This window comes from Ictidomys tridecemlineatus, chromosome 5, assembly GCF_052094955.1.
Source record: "Ictidomys tridecemlineatus isolate mIctTri1 chromosome 5, mIctTri1.hap1, whole genome shotgun sequence".
Lineage (NCBI taxonomy): Eukaryota > Metazoa > Chordata > Mammalia > Rodentia > Sciuridae > Ictidomys > Ictidomys tridecemlineatus.
Window position 1 is genome coordinate 178,489,542 of NC_135481.1, and position 16,250 is coordinate 178,505,791.

The window sequence follows — 16,250 nt, forward strand, 5'->3', positions numbered from 1 at the left end:
GACTCTGGAACCCTTTAAGGTCATGGGATTGCTGAGAAATAAGAACAGAAGCACACAGGACTGAGAATAAAGTATTTAAATTCAAACCATTTCCTCAGTCCTTAGTATCAAGTGCCTGGCATGGTTTCAGGCACTGCAGATACCAAGAAAAAATAAGACACACTCCATGAAGAATATCAATCTCATAACTACTAGCTGAGAGCAACTTTTTACTAAATATCTAATATGTGCCATAGCACAGTGAACATATCCATTATATAATATGGATATATCATATATAAGCATTTTAGACATATTATTTCACTTAATTCTCCGAACAACTTAAGGAGGTAGACATTGTTATCACCATTTTAGAAATAAGGTTCTGAGAGATTAAACAACAACCTCAGTCACTTAACTAGTAAGTTATAGAACTAGGATTCAATTCAGGTACATTTTACTTCAAAACCTAAATTTTTTTCTAGGGAAATTCCATCACATGCTACAATACAGATGAACTTTAAGGATATTATGCTAAGTGAAATAAATCAATCACAAAAAGCCTGCATGATTCCATTTATATGAAGTTATTACATTACATAATAGTAGTCAAACTCACACAGAAAGTAGAAAGGTGATTACCGAGGACAAGAGGAAGGGAAACAGGGAGTTGTTCAGTTGGTACACAGTTTCAAATTTACAAGATGAAAAAGTTCTGAAGATCTGCTGCACAAGTGAAAGCACTTAACATTACTGAATTGTACATTTACTAAATGGTTATGATGGTAAACTTCATGTTATATATATTTTTATCACAATTTAAAAAAATTTTTAAGACCTGTTGTTTTGCCACTATACCACGTCATAATGGATATGTTCACTGTGCTATGGAAATACGGTTAATAATTTATTCTACACAATAAGAGAGGAGAAGCTGTGATCAAAGAAAGTTACTAAGAAAGAAAATATATTAAAGATGAAGGTTTCCACTTTATCTTCACTATACTTCTGGGCAAGAGTTCCTATCTCAACCTCTGCAATAGCTCCCACACCTGTATACAACTATCAATAATCAAAATAAGCAGCCTAATTCGGGCTAGAGAATATTCCAGTAGCTTTCTAATCAGGTGAGATTCTCTAGTTTCCTCCCATTCTAAAATCTTTTCAGTACTGGAAACTAATTAACTTTCTAAATTGCCTCACTCATCATGCTAAAGAACTTCTATGGCTCCTTATTGTTTTTAGAACACAGATTATCCAGATAGGTGTTTAAAATCATATTACCTAATCTTTCTGAGCCTCAGATTCCTCATCTGTATTAAGAGATAAGTCTGACACATAGCTCAAAAGATCAAGGATTAAAGATATTGTACACCTCATAACGTATGTGCTTACTAAGGGACAGTTACCCCTACCCCTTTCTGCCTGTCTCTACATATCCAGCTCAATAAGGTATTCTGGCTTATAGGACAGAGCAAGTATTTCCATGATCTTAAGGCAGACAGAAAAGAATGTAAGAGGAAAAAAGGTTGCTCATCTATGGTTGTCTGATGTCCAGGAAAATATGGATCACTCAGAACTGCTCCTTCATCTGCAATCCTCCACATAGACCACCTTCATTTATTTTACTCTCTTTTTAGTCTTCTGCATATTATTCAACTGGTTGAAAATTAAATTTTAAACAAAGTTGTACTGTGAAAAGTCTCACTCCTATTCTCTCCTCTATTCACCCACTTCCTACCCTTGTTCCACAAACCACACTATTAGTTTCTTGTATCCTTCAAAACTTTATGCAAAAGCTTTCTTTAAATTATGCTAATGTTTTACAGGTGTGTTTGCAAAGATAGTTCCCCGACCATGAAGCTTGATGAAGAGGGAATAGGTCTTAGCCATCCTGCTTTTTGCTAAAATAGTGTCCCACACTCATCAAAAAACATTTAACATATATAAACCTTGAATCCTTACAATGCACCAGAAATGTGTTAACATTTTACACAATTGTCTCCTTTGATCTTCACAAACTTAAAAGGCAGGTTACTAATTCTCATCTTCATCTTACAAATGAGGAAACTGAGGCACGTGATGGTAACTGCACAAGCAAACAAGAGAGCAGCGCTTTGAACCCTGGCCTGACTTGAGTCCTTGCTGTAACACCATGACGCTCTACAATGGCAAAACAGTCTCTGCACCCGTTGGAGCTCAGCCTAATGTGGAGACAGATGAGAAAAGGGCAGACAACAAAGAAATATGTAATTACACGCGAAGAAACTAATGTGAATGAAACCAATTCGGGGCTTTGACAGACTAACAATGGGGACCTACTTTAGAAAGAGGGAAAGAGGAATGTCAAGGAAAGGCCTCTCTGAGAAAATGACATTTATGATACGCTTGGGAACCGTTTTCAGGGCTGCAATGAGGACCCCCGCCCAATTCACTGGTTAGAAACTCAAGGCCCACGGAGGATAAAGCAAACTCGCCAGGGCCCCCCAGACATGTAGACGTGGCGCAGGGAAGGGAGGATCCAGAAACTGGGCCCAAGGCTTGTACACGCCATCAAAGCCCACAACAGCCCAGTCCCGCTCAACCCCTGTCCGGGGGCCTCTACTTGGCAGCTGCCCACGGCCCCACCGCGGCTGACAGCGTCCAGGCAGCCCACGGGGAGGCCCTGCGGTCAGCCTGGAAGGGTACGGCCCGTCCAGCAGCGGCCTGGAAAGGCCTCTTCCCCGGCCCCCAGCCAGCTCCCGCCTGGTCCGCCCCGCCCCGCCCCTCCGGGCCGGCCTCGTACCTGCACCGCCCGGACCAGGCCCCGACCGGTGAGCTGGCCCTGCCGCAGCTGCAGCAAAATGTTACCCGGCCGCGGCCGGCCGCCCCATCCGCCCCATGCCGCCACTGTTGCTGCCGACCGTCTCCCCCGGACGGCTCCAGCCCCAGCCGCCGCGGGCGCAGCCGCCATGTCTCCTCGTCGGACAAACAGGAAGCAAGCGGCCCCGGGGCCGCGTAGATTTCTACGGGGCGGCGTAGGGCTCCCGCAGCGCCCCCAGTGGGCTGACGGCGGAGGCACAAGCCGCGTGGCAGTGTCCGTGCGTGCCCCGTGTGTTGCTGGGAAGTGTAGTCCCGTTCTGAGGCGGAGCAGGTGACAGAGAGATTCGGTGTTTCCTGCACTTTCAGTTTTCAGGGCCGTATGATCAGCATTTCCGGGAGGTTCTTTCAAGTCGAAGGCAAGTCCCTGCGTGGGCACTCTCCCATTTGGAGAAGATGCGGTAAACTGGCCAGTAAAATATCCTGAACTACAGGCCGGGAATTAAGCCTTCAAGTTTAATTCCTGCCTTCTTCCCTCTGCGTCAGCCTCGCCACCGACCTCCTCCAAGTCACAGCATTCTGCACCTGCCACCTCAATTTCCTCATTAGTCCGTTCAATCTTTGGTTGTTGGGACCAGATCAGCCAGTCAGTGTTTCCTAAGGGGCCTGTAAACTGGATTGTAATGATGGTAGTACTGTTAGGTGCAGGGCAGGCTGAACTGTGTACGTGGCACTCGATGGGTCGCTGGGGTCAGGAGTGTAGATTGAAGCAGAATGCCTAGAACCCTGTTTAGGATGTATATCGGATGTTTGGAGGTATAGCGGATGACAGCAAATCCACACATAATTAAATGTACAATAACAAACTGGACAAGGTAACTGGATAGATTGTTATGAAGTTAAGTGGTAAAGGAAAAGATTAGTAAATTGTTACACCAGCTGTCAGATAAAACTGTCCTAGTTTCTCCCCATCATCATGCTCTCTCAACTCTGAGCCCATATACTCAATCTTTTGACATATTTTTGTAGGAGGTTGGCATTGACTCCTCCCCTTTTTCTTTGCTAGAAGGCAATCTTGCGATTCATGAAAGAGGAGTGTCAAGTGTGATTAATTAGGATATGACTCGCTACTAAGTGAACACTTTGAAGAATAGGCCACTATTGGGGACAGAGACTATGGTTATCATCTTCATGCCCTATTTAAAGGTGTGGTCTCTACTCACCTCCAACATTTTGATGCTGGATCATCTGGTTTTTCCAAAAAAGAAAAAAAAAATCTGGCTTTAATGTGAAATCCCCCAATTCTGAAATCTTTACTGACCAAATAAAACCCTGGAAAATCCTTAGAAAAGGGAGACCAGAAAAAGATATCCACATACATGGAAGTTTAGCATGTGGTAAAGAAAATATTTCAAATCCATGAGAAGAGAAAAACTAATTATGTTAGGTCTCTAATAAATAACCATGATGATGATAATGATGATGATGATGATGATGATGATGACTGATGATAGGTCTCTAACTTCATACTAAAAGCTAGAATGAATCTTAGACATATTAAAATCTAAACATAACAAAATCAAAGTGTAGTCCTAAAAATGGACTGTAATGATGGTAGTACTGTTAGGTGCTGGACAGGCTGAACTAAGTTGTCTGCAGGGTGGGCTGAAGGAATGTTAGCTGTAGGATAACCTGCACACTCAAACCCCCCTCTGTCTGGTCCTTTATCACCTATATGCATCAAGGCTGAACACTCAACCCCACGCATCTGGTGCAACAGAAACCCACATCTAATCCCTGCCCCATCTGCCTGAAGGCAGAAGATGACACTCTTAGCAACTACTGTATGATCCAATCATTGTACGCCAACAAGGCAGCTTGCAGATCCAGAGACCCCACTAGATTTTGGCTATAAAAACTCCCTCCTACAGGGCCCCTCTCTATTGCTCTTGTTCTGCTCCCCCCCTTTTGCTCTCTCTCTCTTTTCTCCTGTTTCTCACTGCTGCAATAAAGATCTCTTGGTCGCTCTGAGTGTTGTGGTCACTTTCCTTTCAAATACAACTCCATAAATTTACTAAAAATCACTGGATCTTATACTCAAAATGAGTGAATATTATGATATACTCAAACTATAATAAATCTGTTTTAAAAAATGTAAAAATAACAGAAGTGAAATATAGGAGAATATTATTATGATCTGGGGGTAGAAAAGTTTTGGGGTTTTTTTGTTTGTTTTCATTTTGGGTACTAGGAATTAAACCTCAGCCCTTTTATTTTTTATTTTGAGACACAGTTTACCTAAGTTGCTTTAGGTCTTCACTAAATTGCTGAAGCTGGCCTCAAATCTGCAATCCTCCTGCCTCAGCCTTTCAAGTCGTTGGAATTATAGGCATATACCACCATACATGAAAGAGAAGGAATTCTTAATTATAAAATCTAGAACCAGGAATAAAAGATTAATAATAAAATTGACTTTATCAACAGGATAATCTGTACAAGACAGCATGAACAATCCATAGAAGGCACATAATATTCTAGGGAAAAGTTAATGAAGGGAAAGCTAGGAATGAGAGACAGTAAGCGAGAAATGAAAGACCAGAGACCTGGCAGAGATACACATGAGAGTTTATTTGTTCGAACTGACAATAAAGGCCATCTCTCTGTAGGAGAGAGAGGCAAAATAGGCTTGAGTCCTGGGACTTTCATGGGGGAGGCTCAGGAATCAGAGGCTGGCAGGTCCTAATGCAGATGGTTAAGGGTTGGGTTGGTATGAGGGAGTGATGAGCCTTTCTCAGAAATGCCCTTGGGCAGGAAAGCAAAACTTTTTCCTTAAAATGGCCATCCAGAGGATCTTATATAATATCTCCAGAATTTATGAAGAATTTACTGTTCTTTTTGTCTGAAGTTCTCAACCCCAGGTAGTTTTTTGAATGGCTTGCTTTCTCATCCCCAGTTTTCTGCTCGAAGACAGATCTGCCCTGAGCATCTATGTAAAGTAGCATCTCTTACACTTTTCATCTTATTAGCTGCTTTTAAAAAAATTGCACCTGTCTCCACCTGAAATATACACCAGCTGCCAGCTGATGATCCAGCTGCCAGCAAACTTCCAGCTGCCGGCAAATATATATTTGATTACTCTCTGCACCCATCCCCCTGGACTAAAGTATAATTTCGATGTTTTGTTCTTTGCTACATCCATTCTCAGCACCCACAACAGTGCCTGGCACATGGTAGGTGATAAGTATTTATTAATGGTACCAATGGGTTAATGAACAGATGCATGCACTTACATAATTAAAAAGATAAGCCAAACAACACAAGAGGCAGATAGGAACAGGCAATTCACAGAGGGAAAATGGCCAGTAAATGTGGAAAAAGATAACCCTTCTCATTTTACCAATAGTAGAATAATGGTGGTGAGAATATAAATTGATACACATTTCTAGAAAGCAATTGTTTAGCAATATGAATTGAGTCATAATTTCAGCAAAGTTACAGGATACATAAACAACACACAAATTGGAGAAAATCAGCCCATTTACAACAGCTTCAAAAAAGGATAAAATTCTTAGGAATGAACATAACCAAGGAAGTAAAAGGCTGATACACTGCAAAACAAAACATTGCTAGAAGAAATTAAAGAAGATACAAATAAATGGAAAGACATTTTGTGCTCATGGATTGGAAGACTTAATGTTGTTAAAATGTCCATTAACACAAAATAACCTACAGATTCAATAAAATACCTATGAAAATCCCAATGGCATTTTTTTTTTGTAGAAACAAAAAACAATCCTAATTTGGGGTCTCAAAGAACCCAAATAGGCAAAACAATCTCAAAAAAGTAAGAATGAAGTCAGAGGTTTTGTAACAGGGGTTCACTTAATGCTTTGACAATATCTCTTGTGCTTTGAAACTTAAATGTTTTTTTCTTTTACGGAACTTTCTTCTCACTTTCTCCTTCCTGATCTTCTTTTCCCTAACCTTTTCCCAGATCTTCTCCTCTCTGATCTTTATTTTCTCTCACCTTCTCTGCCACAGTCTGGCTGGGCACAATTCAGGAGCCACTTGTCAAAAGAAACGAACTTTATTTTTAGAACCACACACAGCACCACACAGCTCCTCAGGAAAAACCCTCAGAGCCCAACTGCCACCACGAGCTTCTCCCAAGCCACTCAACCTCTCCCACTCCTCCTGCTCTTGAGGCCAATTGGCTGGGTCACATGGGCGGAGCCAAAAAAAAGTCCCCCAATGAGCAGCTCCGGAGTCTGAAAGGGCAGGGAAACAGCCCAATGAGCATCACCGCAGAGGAGCCAATCAGCTAGAAGTTGCTGGGGCCGCTGTGAGCCAATCATCAGCTGGCAGCTGGAAGTTTGCTGGCAGCTGGAAGTTTGCTGGGGCCCCTTTGGCTGTGTCTCAACATCTCTCCCTCTCTGTTTAAACAACAAGCATGTGGCTTAGGGACCGTGCCTGCCTTAGGTTGTCCAATAGTACATATGGTCCTTAACTGTAATCGGATGAGCTGACCTCAAGGCGTCAGCCTCCTGTCTTAGGTTGGTACCATTGCAATTGGATCTTACCCATTATTGACTACCGGTTCAGCATACAGCCACACCTGTGGATAGGTCTATGTACCAGTGTGTGGGGGAGTGAGGTTCTTTGCCTCACCTCTGTTGGCCCCCAAATTTTAGCTGAACGACCATGACAAGCAGAAGGGAGGAAGATACACCAAGCCAATTGACGGCTCCTTTTGGAAAAATTGTACCACCAATGTCACCATCAGCAAAAATACCCAAACGCTACCACAAGTCACTGCACCAACAGATAGTTCACAATGCATACAGGTGAGTTTACAATGCATACAAGTGATACATAGTCCAGGGAAGTTCTGCAAGCAGTTCAGTGATGGCTATTGCAGAAGCTGTAGATTGGTTTTATCTTTGTCTTCACCGGCACTGGGATGAAGATAGGAATTCTGGCAATAATGGCTAAAGAAAAAATTATGTAACATTCCAGAAGGCACTAAAAGAGAACAATTTTCTTAACAATTTACATTATCTTGAACAGAATTATTAAATATAATGAAAAGGAAACGTGAAAGTAAACCAACAGATCTGTTAACCTCCTTTTTTGTTCACATTTTAAAACAATCCTTAACAGCTGTTTACCCAATTTAAATTAAACCATTTAAATCACGTGAATAAAAAAAATATTTGGATCCATTTTTTCATGAGCGCTCATCATATATGATATATGGATATAGGTACATATAAACATACAATATAAAACACAAGTGTGCACACATAATATAATACATACAACACATAACATAATAGTAAAGGCCTTATAACTTTTTACAGGTGAAATCTCCATTGCAATGTTTAAAAACTCTATAGTCAAAAAATAGAACTGATGAGCAAAACATTAACCTAGGTCTGTATGAACTCAAAAAACAAAACTTCATGATGTGGGAAAGGGTAATAATAAAATAGATATTGAAAAAAGCATCCTGGTTCTGTCGCAGATGTAAGGATAGCCAAACTGGAGTTTTGGATATCAGCTGTTATGGATTTGAGCCAAATCATCTTCTTTTTGGTCTGTAGAAATCACTTTAGTTAATCTCTCTGGAATCCAAATAGGCTGCTGTTCTCCCTGTGGAAACACACAAACAGACCCCCGACTCCAGACAATTACTGGGTCAGGACCTTTCCATTGTCCTGTTAGAATATCCTTCCAAAGTACCTTGGGCTTATGTACATTTTTTGGACACATATGACTTTCCGCAGCACTAAGCCCTGATGAATCCAAATTTAAAAAGTTTAGAGTAAAAAGTGTTATTTTAAGTTTATATTTGGGAAATATATACCCCTTCCCAATTCCGTCTTTTTGCTTTAATAAGTACATTTTAATAGTTTGATGAGCTCTTTCAACTATGCCTTGTCCCTGTGGATTGAATGGGATTCCTGTTATATGAGTAATGCCAAATGATGAGCAAAATTGTTTAAAAGATGTAGAAATATAACCAGGGGCATTATCTGTTTTTAACTGTTTTGGAATGCCCACAGTGGCAAAATTTTGTAAGCAATGAGCTATAATATCTTTAGTTTTTTCTCTGGCATGAAGGGAGCCCATCAAAAATCCAGAAGAAGTATCAACTGTAACATGCAAATATTTTAATTTTCCAAATTCTGGCAAGTGTGTGACGTCCATCTGCCAAATATGGTTAGGTATTAGTCCTCTTGGATTGATTTCAAGATTAACTTGTGGTAAAAAGGTCACACAATTTTGATTGTTTTATTATTTGTCTAGTTTGTTCCTTAGTTATTTTAAAATGCTTTTGTAAAGTATTAGCATCGACATAGAACTTTTTAAGAAAATTTGTAGCTTCTTCTAGTGTAGAGAAAATATGTATGTCATATGTAGTTTTATCTGCTAAATCATTGCCCAAGCTAAGGGCTCCAGGCAATCCTGTATGTGCCCTGATATGTCCTATAAAGAATGGATCTTTTCTGTCCCAGATTAGACTTTGTATAGTGGAAAGCAAAGAGAAAACAGTAGAGGAAGGGGAAATCCTACCAGCATCTTCAAGGGATACTAAAGCATTAACTATATACTGACTATTAGAAAATAAATTAAATACAGAATCTTTAAACATCACAAAAGCTTGTAATACTGCATTAAGCTCTACCTTTTGAGCTGATTGTTTGGGTACTAAAAATGTAAAAGTTTGATCAGGTGTAACTATTGCTGCTATACCATTATTTGACCCATCAGTGAATATATTTGGAGCATTCATGATAGGTGTTTTTCTTTTCATATTTGGAAAAATTACAGGATGCAATGACCAAAAAGGATTAGATGGTAAGTGGTTATCAAATGAAACATTAGATTTGCACATGATTATTGCCCAAGTATTTAACTCATTAGCTAACTCATCAATTTTATTCATAGTATATGGAGTAATAATTTTATTGGGAGAAATTCCAAACACTCCCTTTGCTGCTTTTATTCATTTGAGTATTAATTGTCCTACAGCCTCAGGATACCTAGTAAGAATAGTGTTAGGAGAATAAGATAAATGTATCCATAATAATGGACCTTCTTGCCAAAATACTCCTGTAGAAATATTTTTTTTGGTAGTACAATAAATAATAAAGGCAAACTTATATCAATTTTATCCAAATGCATATTTTCCATATATGTTTCAACGATTTTTAATGCCTTTCTTGCTTCAGGCGTTAACATTCGGGCTGATGGACCTTTTAGGATATCAGATAAAGGTCCCAACTCTCCTGTTGGTATACCTAGATAAGGCCTTATCCAATTTATGTCTCCTAATAACTTTTGAAAGTCACTAAGTGATTTGAGTTGATCTACTCGTATTTGAATTTTTGGTGGATGGACCATGGTTGAGGATAATAGAACTCCTAAATAATTAATTGGAAAATTTAATTGTACTTTATCTATTGCTATCTCTAGATTATAATTTTTAATAAGTTTGTAAGTGTGGCATAACACTCTAGCAATGTGTTTTTATCTTTGTGTGCTAATAATACATCATCCATATAGTGAAATATTTGTAGTTCAGGATTTTGATTTCTAAGTGGCTGGATTACTTCGTTAACATAAATTTGACACATAGTTAGGCTGTTAGCCATCCCTTGAGGGAGTACTTTCCATTCATATCTCTGATCAGGACCTTCATGATTCAGTGCAGGGATAGTAAATGCAAAACATGGACTATCCTCAGGATGAATTGGAATTGAAAAAAAAAACAATCTTTAATATCTATAACTAAAACATACCAGGTTTTTGGCAAAGCAGACAATTGAGGAATCCCCGATTGAGCAGGTCCCATAATAACCATATCATTATTAATGACTCTTAAATCTTGCAATAATCTCCATTTACCAGATTTCTTTTTGATGACAAAAATGGGAGTATTATGGGGAGATATAGAAGGTTGTATATTTCCTTCTGCTAATTGTTGTTTGACCAGGTCATGGGCTGCTTGTATCTTTTCTTTAGTCAGGGGCCACTGAGGAACCCATACTGTTCTTTCTGATTTCCAAGTAATTTTTATTGTCTCAGTGGCCCTTTCTGAAAATCCAACCCATGTCTGTCCATTCCTTGATCTATTTGTATTGGTGCTGCTATACCTTGTTCTTGTTTTTCTAATCTTTTTCCTTTCCTAAAACCTTGTCTAGTCATAATAGTGGGTGCATTTTGGTTGATGTTATTTGTTAATTTCAAACCTAAATGATCTAGGACATCTTGTCCGCATAAATTTATGGGAAGATGATCCAATACATATGGCTGTATAGTTCCTTCACATCCTCAGGATCCTTCCAATCTAATACCATTGCACTTCTATGGGGATTAGTTGCCACTCCTAGGCCTTGAAGCGTTTGAGTGGCTTGTTGTAATGGCCAATGTTTTGGCCATTCTTGATGAGAGATGATGCTAAGGTCTGCACCTGTATCCAGTAGCCCATTAAATTCATGTCCTTGAATATTTAGTTTTAGTATAGGGCGAGAATCTAAATTTAAAGAAAGCATAGCCCAGTCTACACCTGTGGAACCTAATCTCTTGGAACCTCTTTCTACAGTATGACTGGAAAATTTATTATGTAGGCTGGGTATTATTAGTAACTGCTATTCTATCTCCTGGTGAAATTACTGATATACCCTTTGGAGAACTGGCTATAATTTTTATTTCACCTTCATAATCAGGATCAATTACCCCAGGACTTATCATAAGTCCTTTTAGAGTAGAAGAGCTGCATCCCAATAATAAGCCTACTGTTCCTTTGGGAAGAGGTCCTTTTACCCCTGTGGGAATGATTTGAACTCCCATCTCTGGAGTTAGTACTGATCTGGCGGAGGCTCAGATGTCCAACCCTGTGTTCCCTTTGGTTTGTCTGATGAGGGATCTAATGGACAATGTGTCCTGAGCACTACCCTGATGGGGTTGCTGGGTTCCTCCAGTGCTCCGTATATTTGTGGTTTTGGGCCCCGGAGCATTGGGCCCCCCTGTCCATTTTTTGGCAATGGAGCCCGATATCTTTCTCCACGATATCGTGGATAAACACCTGGTCCTTGTTCATTTTTTGATAATGGAATACTCTCTATGGTGGTTTGAGAATGGCATTTATTAGCCCAATGTCTCCCTCTACGGCATCGTGGGCAAATACCCGGTATTCTACTCCTTTGATACCTAGTTTTGTTAAACCCTCCTTTTATGGGGCAATTCCTTTTAAAATCTCCTGTTTGTTCACAATTGTAGCATGTTCTTGGCCTGGCATCTAAAGCCTGTTTTACTGCAGCTGTCACGATTTGCCTTTGTTCATTAATGTCTCTGGCTTCTAAAACCTGTTGTACTGCAGCTGCCACGACTTGCCCTTGTTCATTAATGTCTCTACATAATTTAATATATGTGTTTAAATCTTCATGTTTCCATGGTCTAATGACTTCTCTGCACCAATGATTCGCTTGCTCATAAACCAGTTGTTTTATTAATGGTATTGCTTGTTCTGTATTCCCAAAAACTCTGGTAGCTGTTTGAATAAGCTTATCTACAAATTCAGCGTAAGGTTCATTAGCTAGCTCCTTGTATTACCTTAGATAATTGACCTTGTAAACCTCCATGTCCTTGTAAAGTCTTCCATGCCCTAACTGCATCTGCAGCAATTTGTGCATATACACCAGGATCATATGCAATTTGTTGCTGCTGATCCTCATAAGGTCCCTTTCCTAACAACATATCTAGATTTCTCTGAGGATAACCAGCTGCTGCATTTTGCCTAGCCATCTCCTTGCAAAATTCCTCATTGGCAACCTTCCATAACAGGTATTGTCCTCCATTTAGCACAGCTTTACACATATTAGCCCAATCTGCTGGCGTCATGTTCAAGTTGGTAATGGGTTCGACCATGCTTAGAGTGAAGGGTGCTTGAGGACCATAGGTTGTTATAGCCTCTTTTAGCTGCTTCACTTTTTTGAAATTTAAAGCTGGTGAATTTGCTGTCCTCCTGCCTCAAATACAGGGCATGTTAATATTTGAGATCCTGTCTCAGGATCCCAACTATCAACTGTGGGGGTTGGGAGCCTCCCAGCATATGGAGGTGGTGCTGTTGGTTGGACACTTATGCCCTCTGGTGATAGAAAGATGTTAGTAGCAGTCTCCTGTAGAGGTGGCGCTGTTGGTTGGACACTTACACCCTCTGGTGATAGAAAGGTGTTAGTAGAAGTCTCCTGTTGTAACATTTCCCCTGATGGCTTTTTCTGCTCTAAACTTTCTTCCTCTGTCTGACTAGTTCGAGAGACCTTCTCTTTTACTTGAATCTTTTCCTCTGTCTGACTAACTTGAGAGACCTTCTCTTTTACTTGAATCAATATGTCTTCTCCTTCCTCTACCATTGTCTGGACTGAAGGCTTTGGACTAAGCAAACAAGATACCAACGTCCACAATGGCAATGTGCCAACTGGCAGAGTCCCTGGGCTTTTCTTTTCTATTCTTTTTAAATCTTCACCATGATGGTTCCATTGTGATATATTTAACAACTCCTCCTTAAAAAGCCATGGGCTACATTTTTGTATTGTATCAACATATGCCCTGACTGTTCTTGATTTTACTGAGATGCCTCCTTCCTCTAACCATTTACTTAACACTCTTTTGGTTTGTTTTTTACTAATTTCTGATCCCATATTTCTACTATAATACAACCCAACAAGATGACACCAAACAAAGCCGAGACAGAATGAAACAAAAATGGAACAACAAAAAATCATTATAGCTTTTCTATCCTCCTGAAATGTGCATCCGTCCTTTCTCTCTATCTGTTCCTCAGACGCAAATAATTTTTCCTCAGATGTGAGCGGTTTTTCTTCCGTCTCACTCATCTCCAGGGACAGGCAACTTAAAACAAAAGTGAAGCAAAACAAAAGAAGAATCTTAAAATGGCTACCCATCCTCTCGCCCTGGCCTCAGGGGCGAGCAGTTTACCTTATCACTTACCCTCAGTCGCTCCCTGTGCTGCCCATCAAATGCCGCAGTCTGGCTGGGCACAATTCAGGAGCCACTTGTCAAAAGAAACGAACTTTATTTTTAGAACCACACACGGCACCACACAGCTCCTCAGGAAAAACCCTCAGAGCCCAACTGCCACCACCAGCTTCTCCCAAGCCTCTCAACCTCCCCCACTCCTCCTGCTCTTGAGGCCGATTGGCTGGGTTGCGTGGGCGGAGCCAAAAAAGTCCCCCAATGAGCAGTTCCAGAGTCTGAAAGGGCGGGGAAACAGCCCAATGAGCATCACCGCAGAGGAGCCAATCAGCTAGAAGTTGCTGGGGCCGCTGTGAGCCAATCATCAACTGGCAGCTGGAAGTTTGCTGGCAGCTAGAAGTTTGCTGGGGCTCTCAACACTTCTCCTTCCTGATCTTCTTTTCCCTGACCTTCTCTCCTTCCTGATCTCTCCTCCCTAATCTAATTTTCTCTAAATCACCTCTATAAAAGCCCCCTGTTCCTGCTGATGGGTAGAATCACAGCCTTTGGGAAAGCAGTCCTCTATGTTTCTCTTTTGCTGGCAAAGCAATAAACCTTCTTTTTTCCTTTTTCTCAAACCCATGTCCTTGTTATTGGATTGGTATCAGAGACAAGGACCAAGTTTTGGCAACAAATTTGGCACCCTAGAAGGGACCCCAGAGAAGCCCCCTCTCCAGCTTTCTTGGGAAGGCCTGGCTCTCTAAGGAACCACACTTCCATGCTGAGGATTCCTGGTGCTGGTGAACTTGTTGAAAGCCAACTGCAGGAGAGTTAGAAGATGAGTGAATTTGCCTCTTATTGAACCAGAGGAACTGTTCCTGTAAGCAAAGGAGGAACTGAAGGACCATCCCAGCAGCTACTGGGGAGTTCTTTTTGCTTTGGAGAAACTCTCACTTTCTCTGCCTGAACAGTACAGGTTGCTGCATCATGGTACACTTTGAGAAAAAGGAAACTGAACTCAGGAAATTACTACAACTTTGGCCATTTGCTTGATTCCTGCCATATGTATGCCTTCTCCAGTCACCTGTCAACTGCCACCACGGACCTCTGGACTGCTTTGATGCTGAATGTCCTTAACTATCCATGCCCCACCTGATAGAGAACAAGAACTTTGGGTTACTTTCCCCAATTTCGCCCCCTTTCAGCAGGAAACAGTTTGGAGATGTCTTTGCCCATTTTTCCCACAGAAATGGAATGTAGAAACTGACAGTGAGGAAATGTAACAGTGGTGCACTTTATGCTTTGACTATAGCTCTTGCTGCTATGCCAATGCAACTTATTTTAATAATAATAATAATTATTATTATTATTATTATTTGGTTCCAGGGATGGAACTTAGGGGCACTTGAACACTGAGCCACATCCCCAGCCCTGCTTTGTATTTTATTTAGAGACAAGGTCTCACTGAGTTGCTTAGGGCTTCATTGCCATCCTCCTGCCTCAGCCTCCCAAACTGCAGAAATTTCAGGCATGTACCACTGCACCCTGCCAATGCAATTTATTTTTAAAATGGATGTTTCTTTCTCTTCCTCTCCCTGCTCCTCCCTATTCTCTCTCCCTCCCTAATCTCAGGGGAAACAGGATTACTTTTCTTCTCTACCCCAGGCAGTGTTATCTGTCCCTGAGTACATACCCACCAGAGGAATGAAGTAATTCAGACTTTGAGGATGGTACCAGAAGATCTCAGAAATGACTGTCTCCCAAATTAACAAGTGAAGTACAACTCCAGATGAAGAATATGTGGAATGCAGACTTAGAGTCATCTCTTTAAAAAGCACCCTGTTACTGCTCATGGGCAGAATCACAGCCTTTGGGACAGGAGTCCCTTGTATTTCTCCTTTGCTAACAAAGCAATAAATCTTCTTTTTCTAAAAAAAAAAAAAAAAAAGGGCAAGGACTTAAATAGATAATTTTCCAAAGAAGGTACCTAATAACCAACAAGCATATGCAAAGGTGCTCAATTTCACTAATCATTAGAGAAATGGAAATCAAAACTATAATGAGTTGGTACAAAAACAATAAAAACAATATGGTGTTTTCTCAAAAAATTTAAATTGTTATTACCATATGATCCTGCAAACCTATATCTGGGCACATGTATTAGTCAGTTTTTCACTGCTATAATGGAAAATTGAGGCAAGCTAACTTTATTAATAAAAAAGGTTATTTACCCCACATTTTTGAAGGTTCACAGACATGGTATTTACATTGACTCAGTTCTGGTGAGGACTCTCTTGACTGTTACATCGTGGCAGGATAGCAAGATGGCTTGAGAGGGAGAGATCACATCTCAAAACAGGATGCCAGAGAGTGGATGGGACCAGGCTTAGGTTTTTATACATCTTCTCTTAAGTACTCCCAAAGGGTCACATGATATACCTTAGAGATCTACCTAACTCCCTTTTGAGGGCAGCACCCTCAGTTGACCTAAG

The 16,250-nt window shown here is 40.6% G+C and overlaps 1 protein-coding gene across 2 annotated transcripts in view; it reads right to left on the reverse strand.

The window, feature by feature from the left end:
• Positions 1–3,261, reverse strand: part of Trpc4ap (transient receptor potential cation channel subfamily C member 4 associated protein) — a 78,990-nt gene extending 75,729 nt beyond the window's left edge. The window contains exon 1 of one of the 2 annotated variants that reach the window (XM_005329899.4): positions 2,765–3,261. In XM_005329899.4, coding sequence (XP_005329956.1) covers positions 2,765–2,932 — 168 coding nt within the window. In that variant the 5' untranslated portion in view covers positions 2,933–3,261. The remainder of the gene's footprint in view (positions 1–2,764) is intronic. The other variant, XM_005329900.4, reaches the window with a different exon arrangement.
• Positions 3,262–16,250: the final 12,989 nt, after the last annotated feature.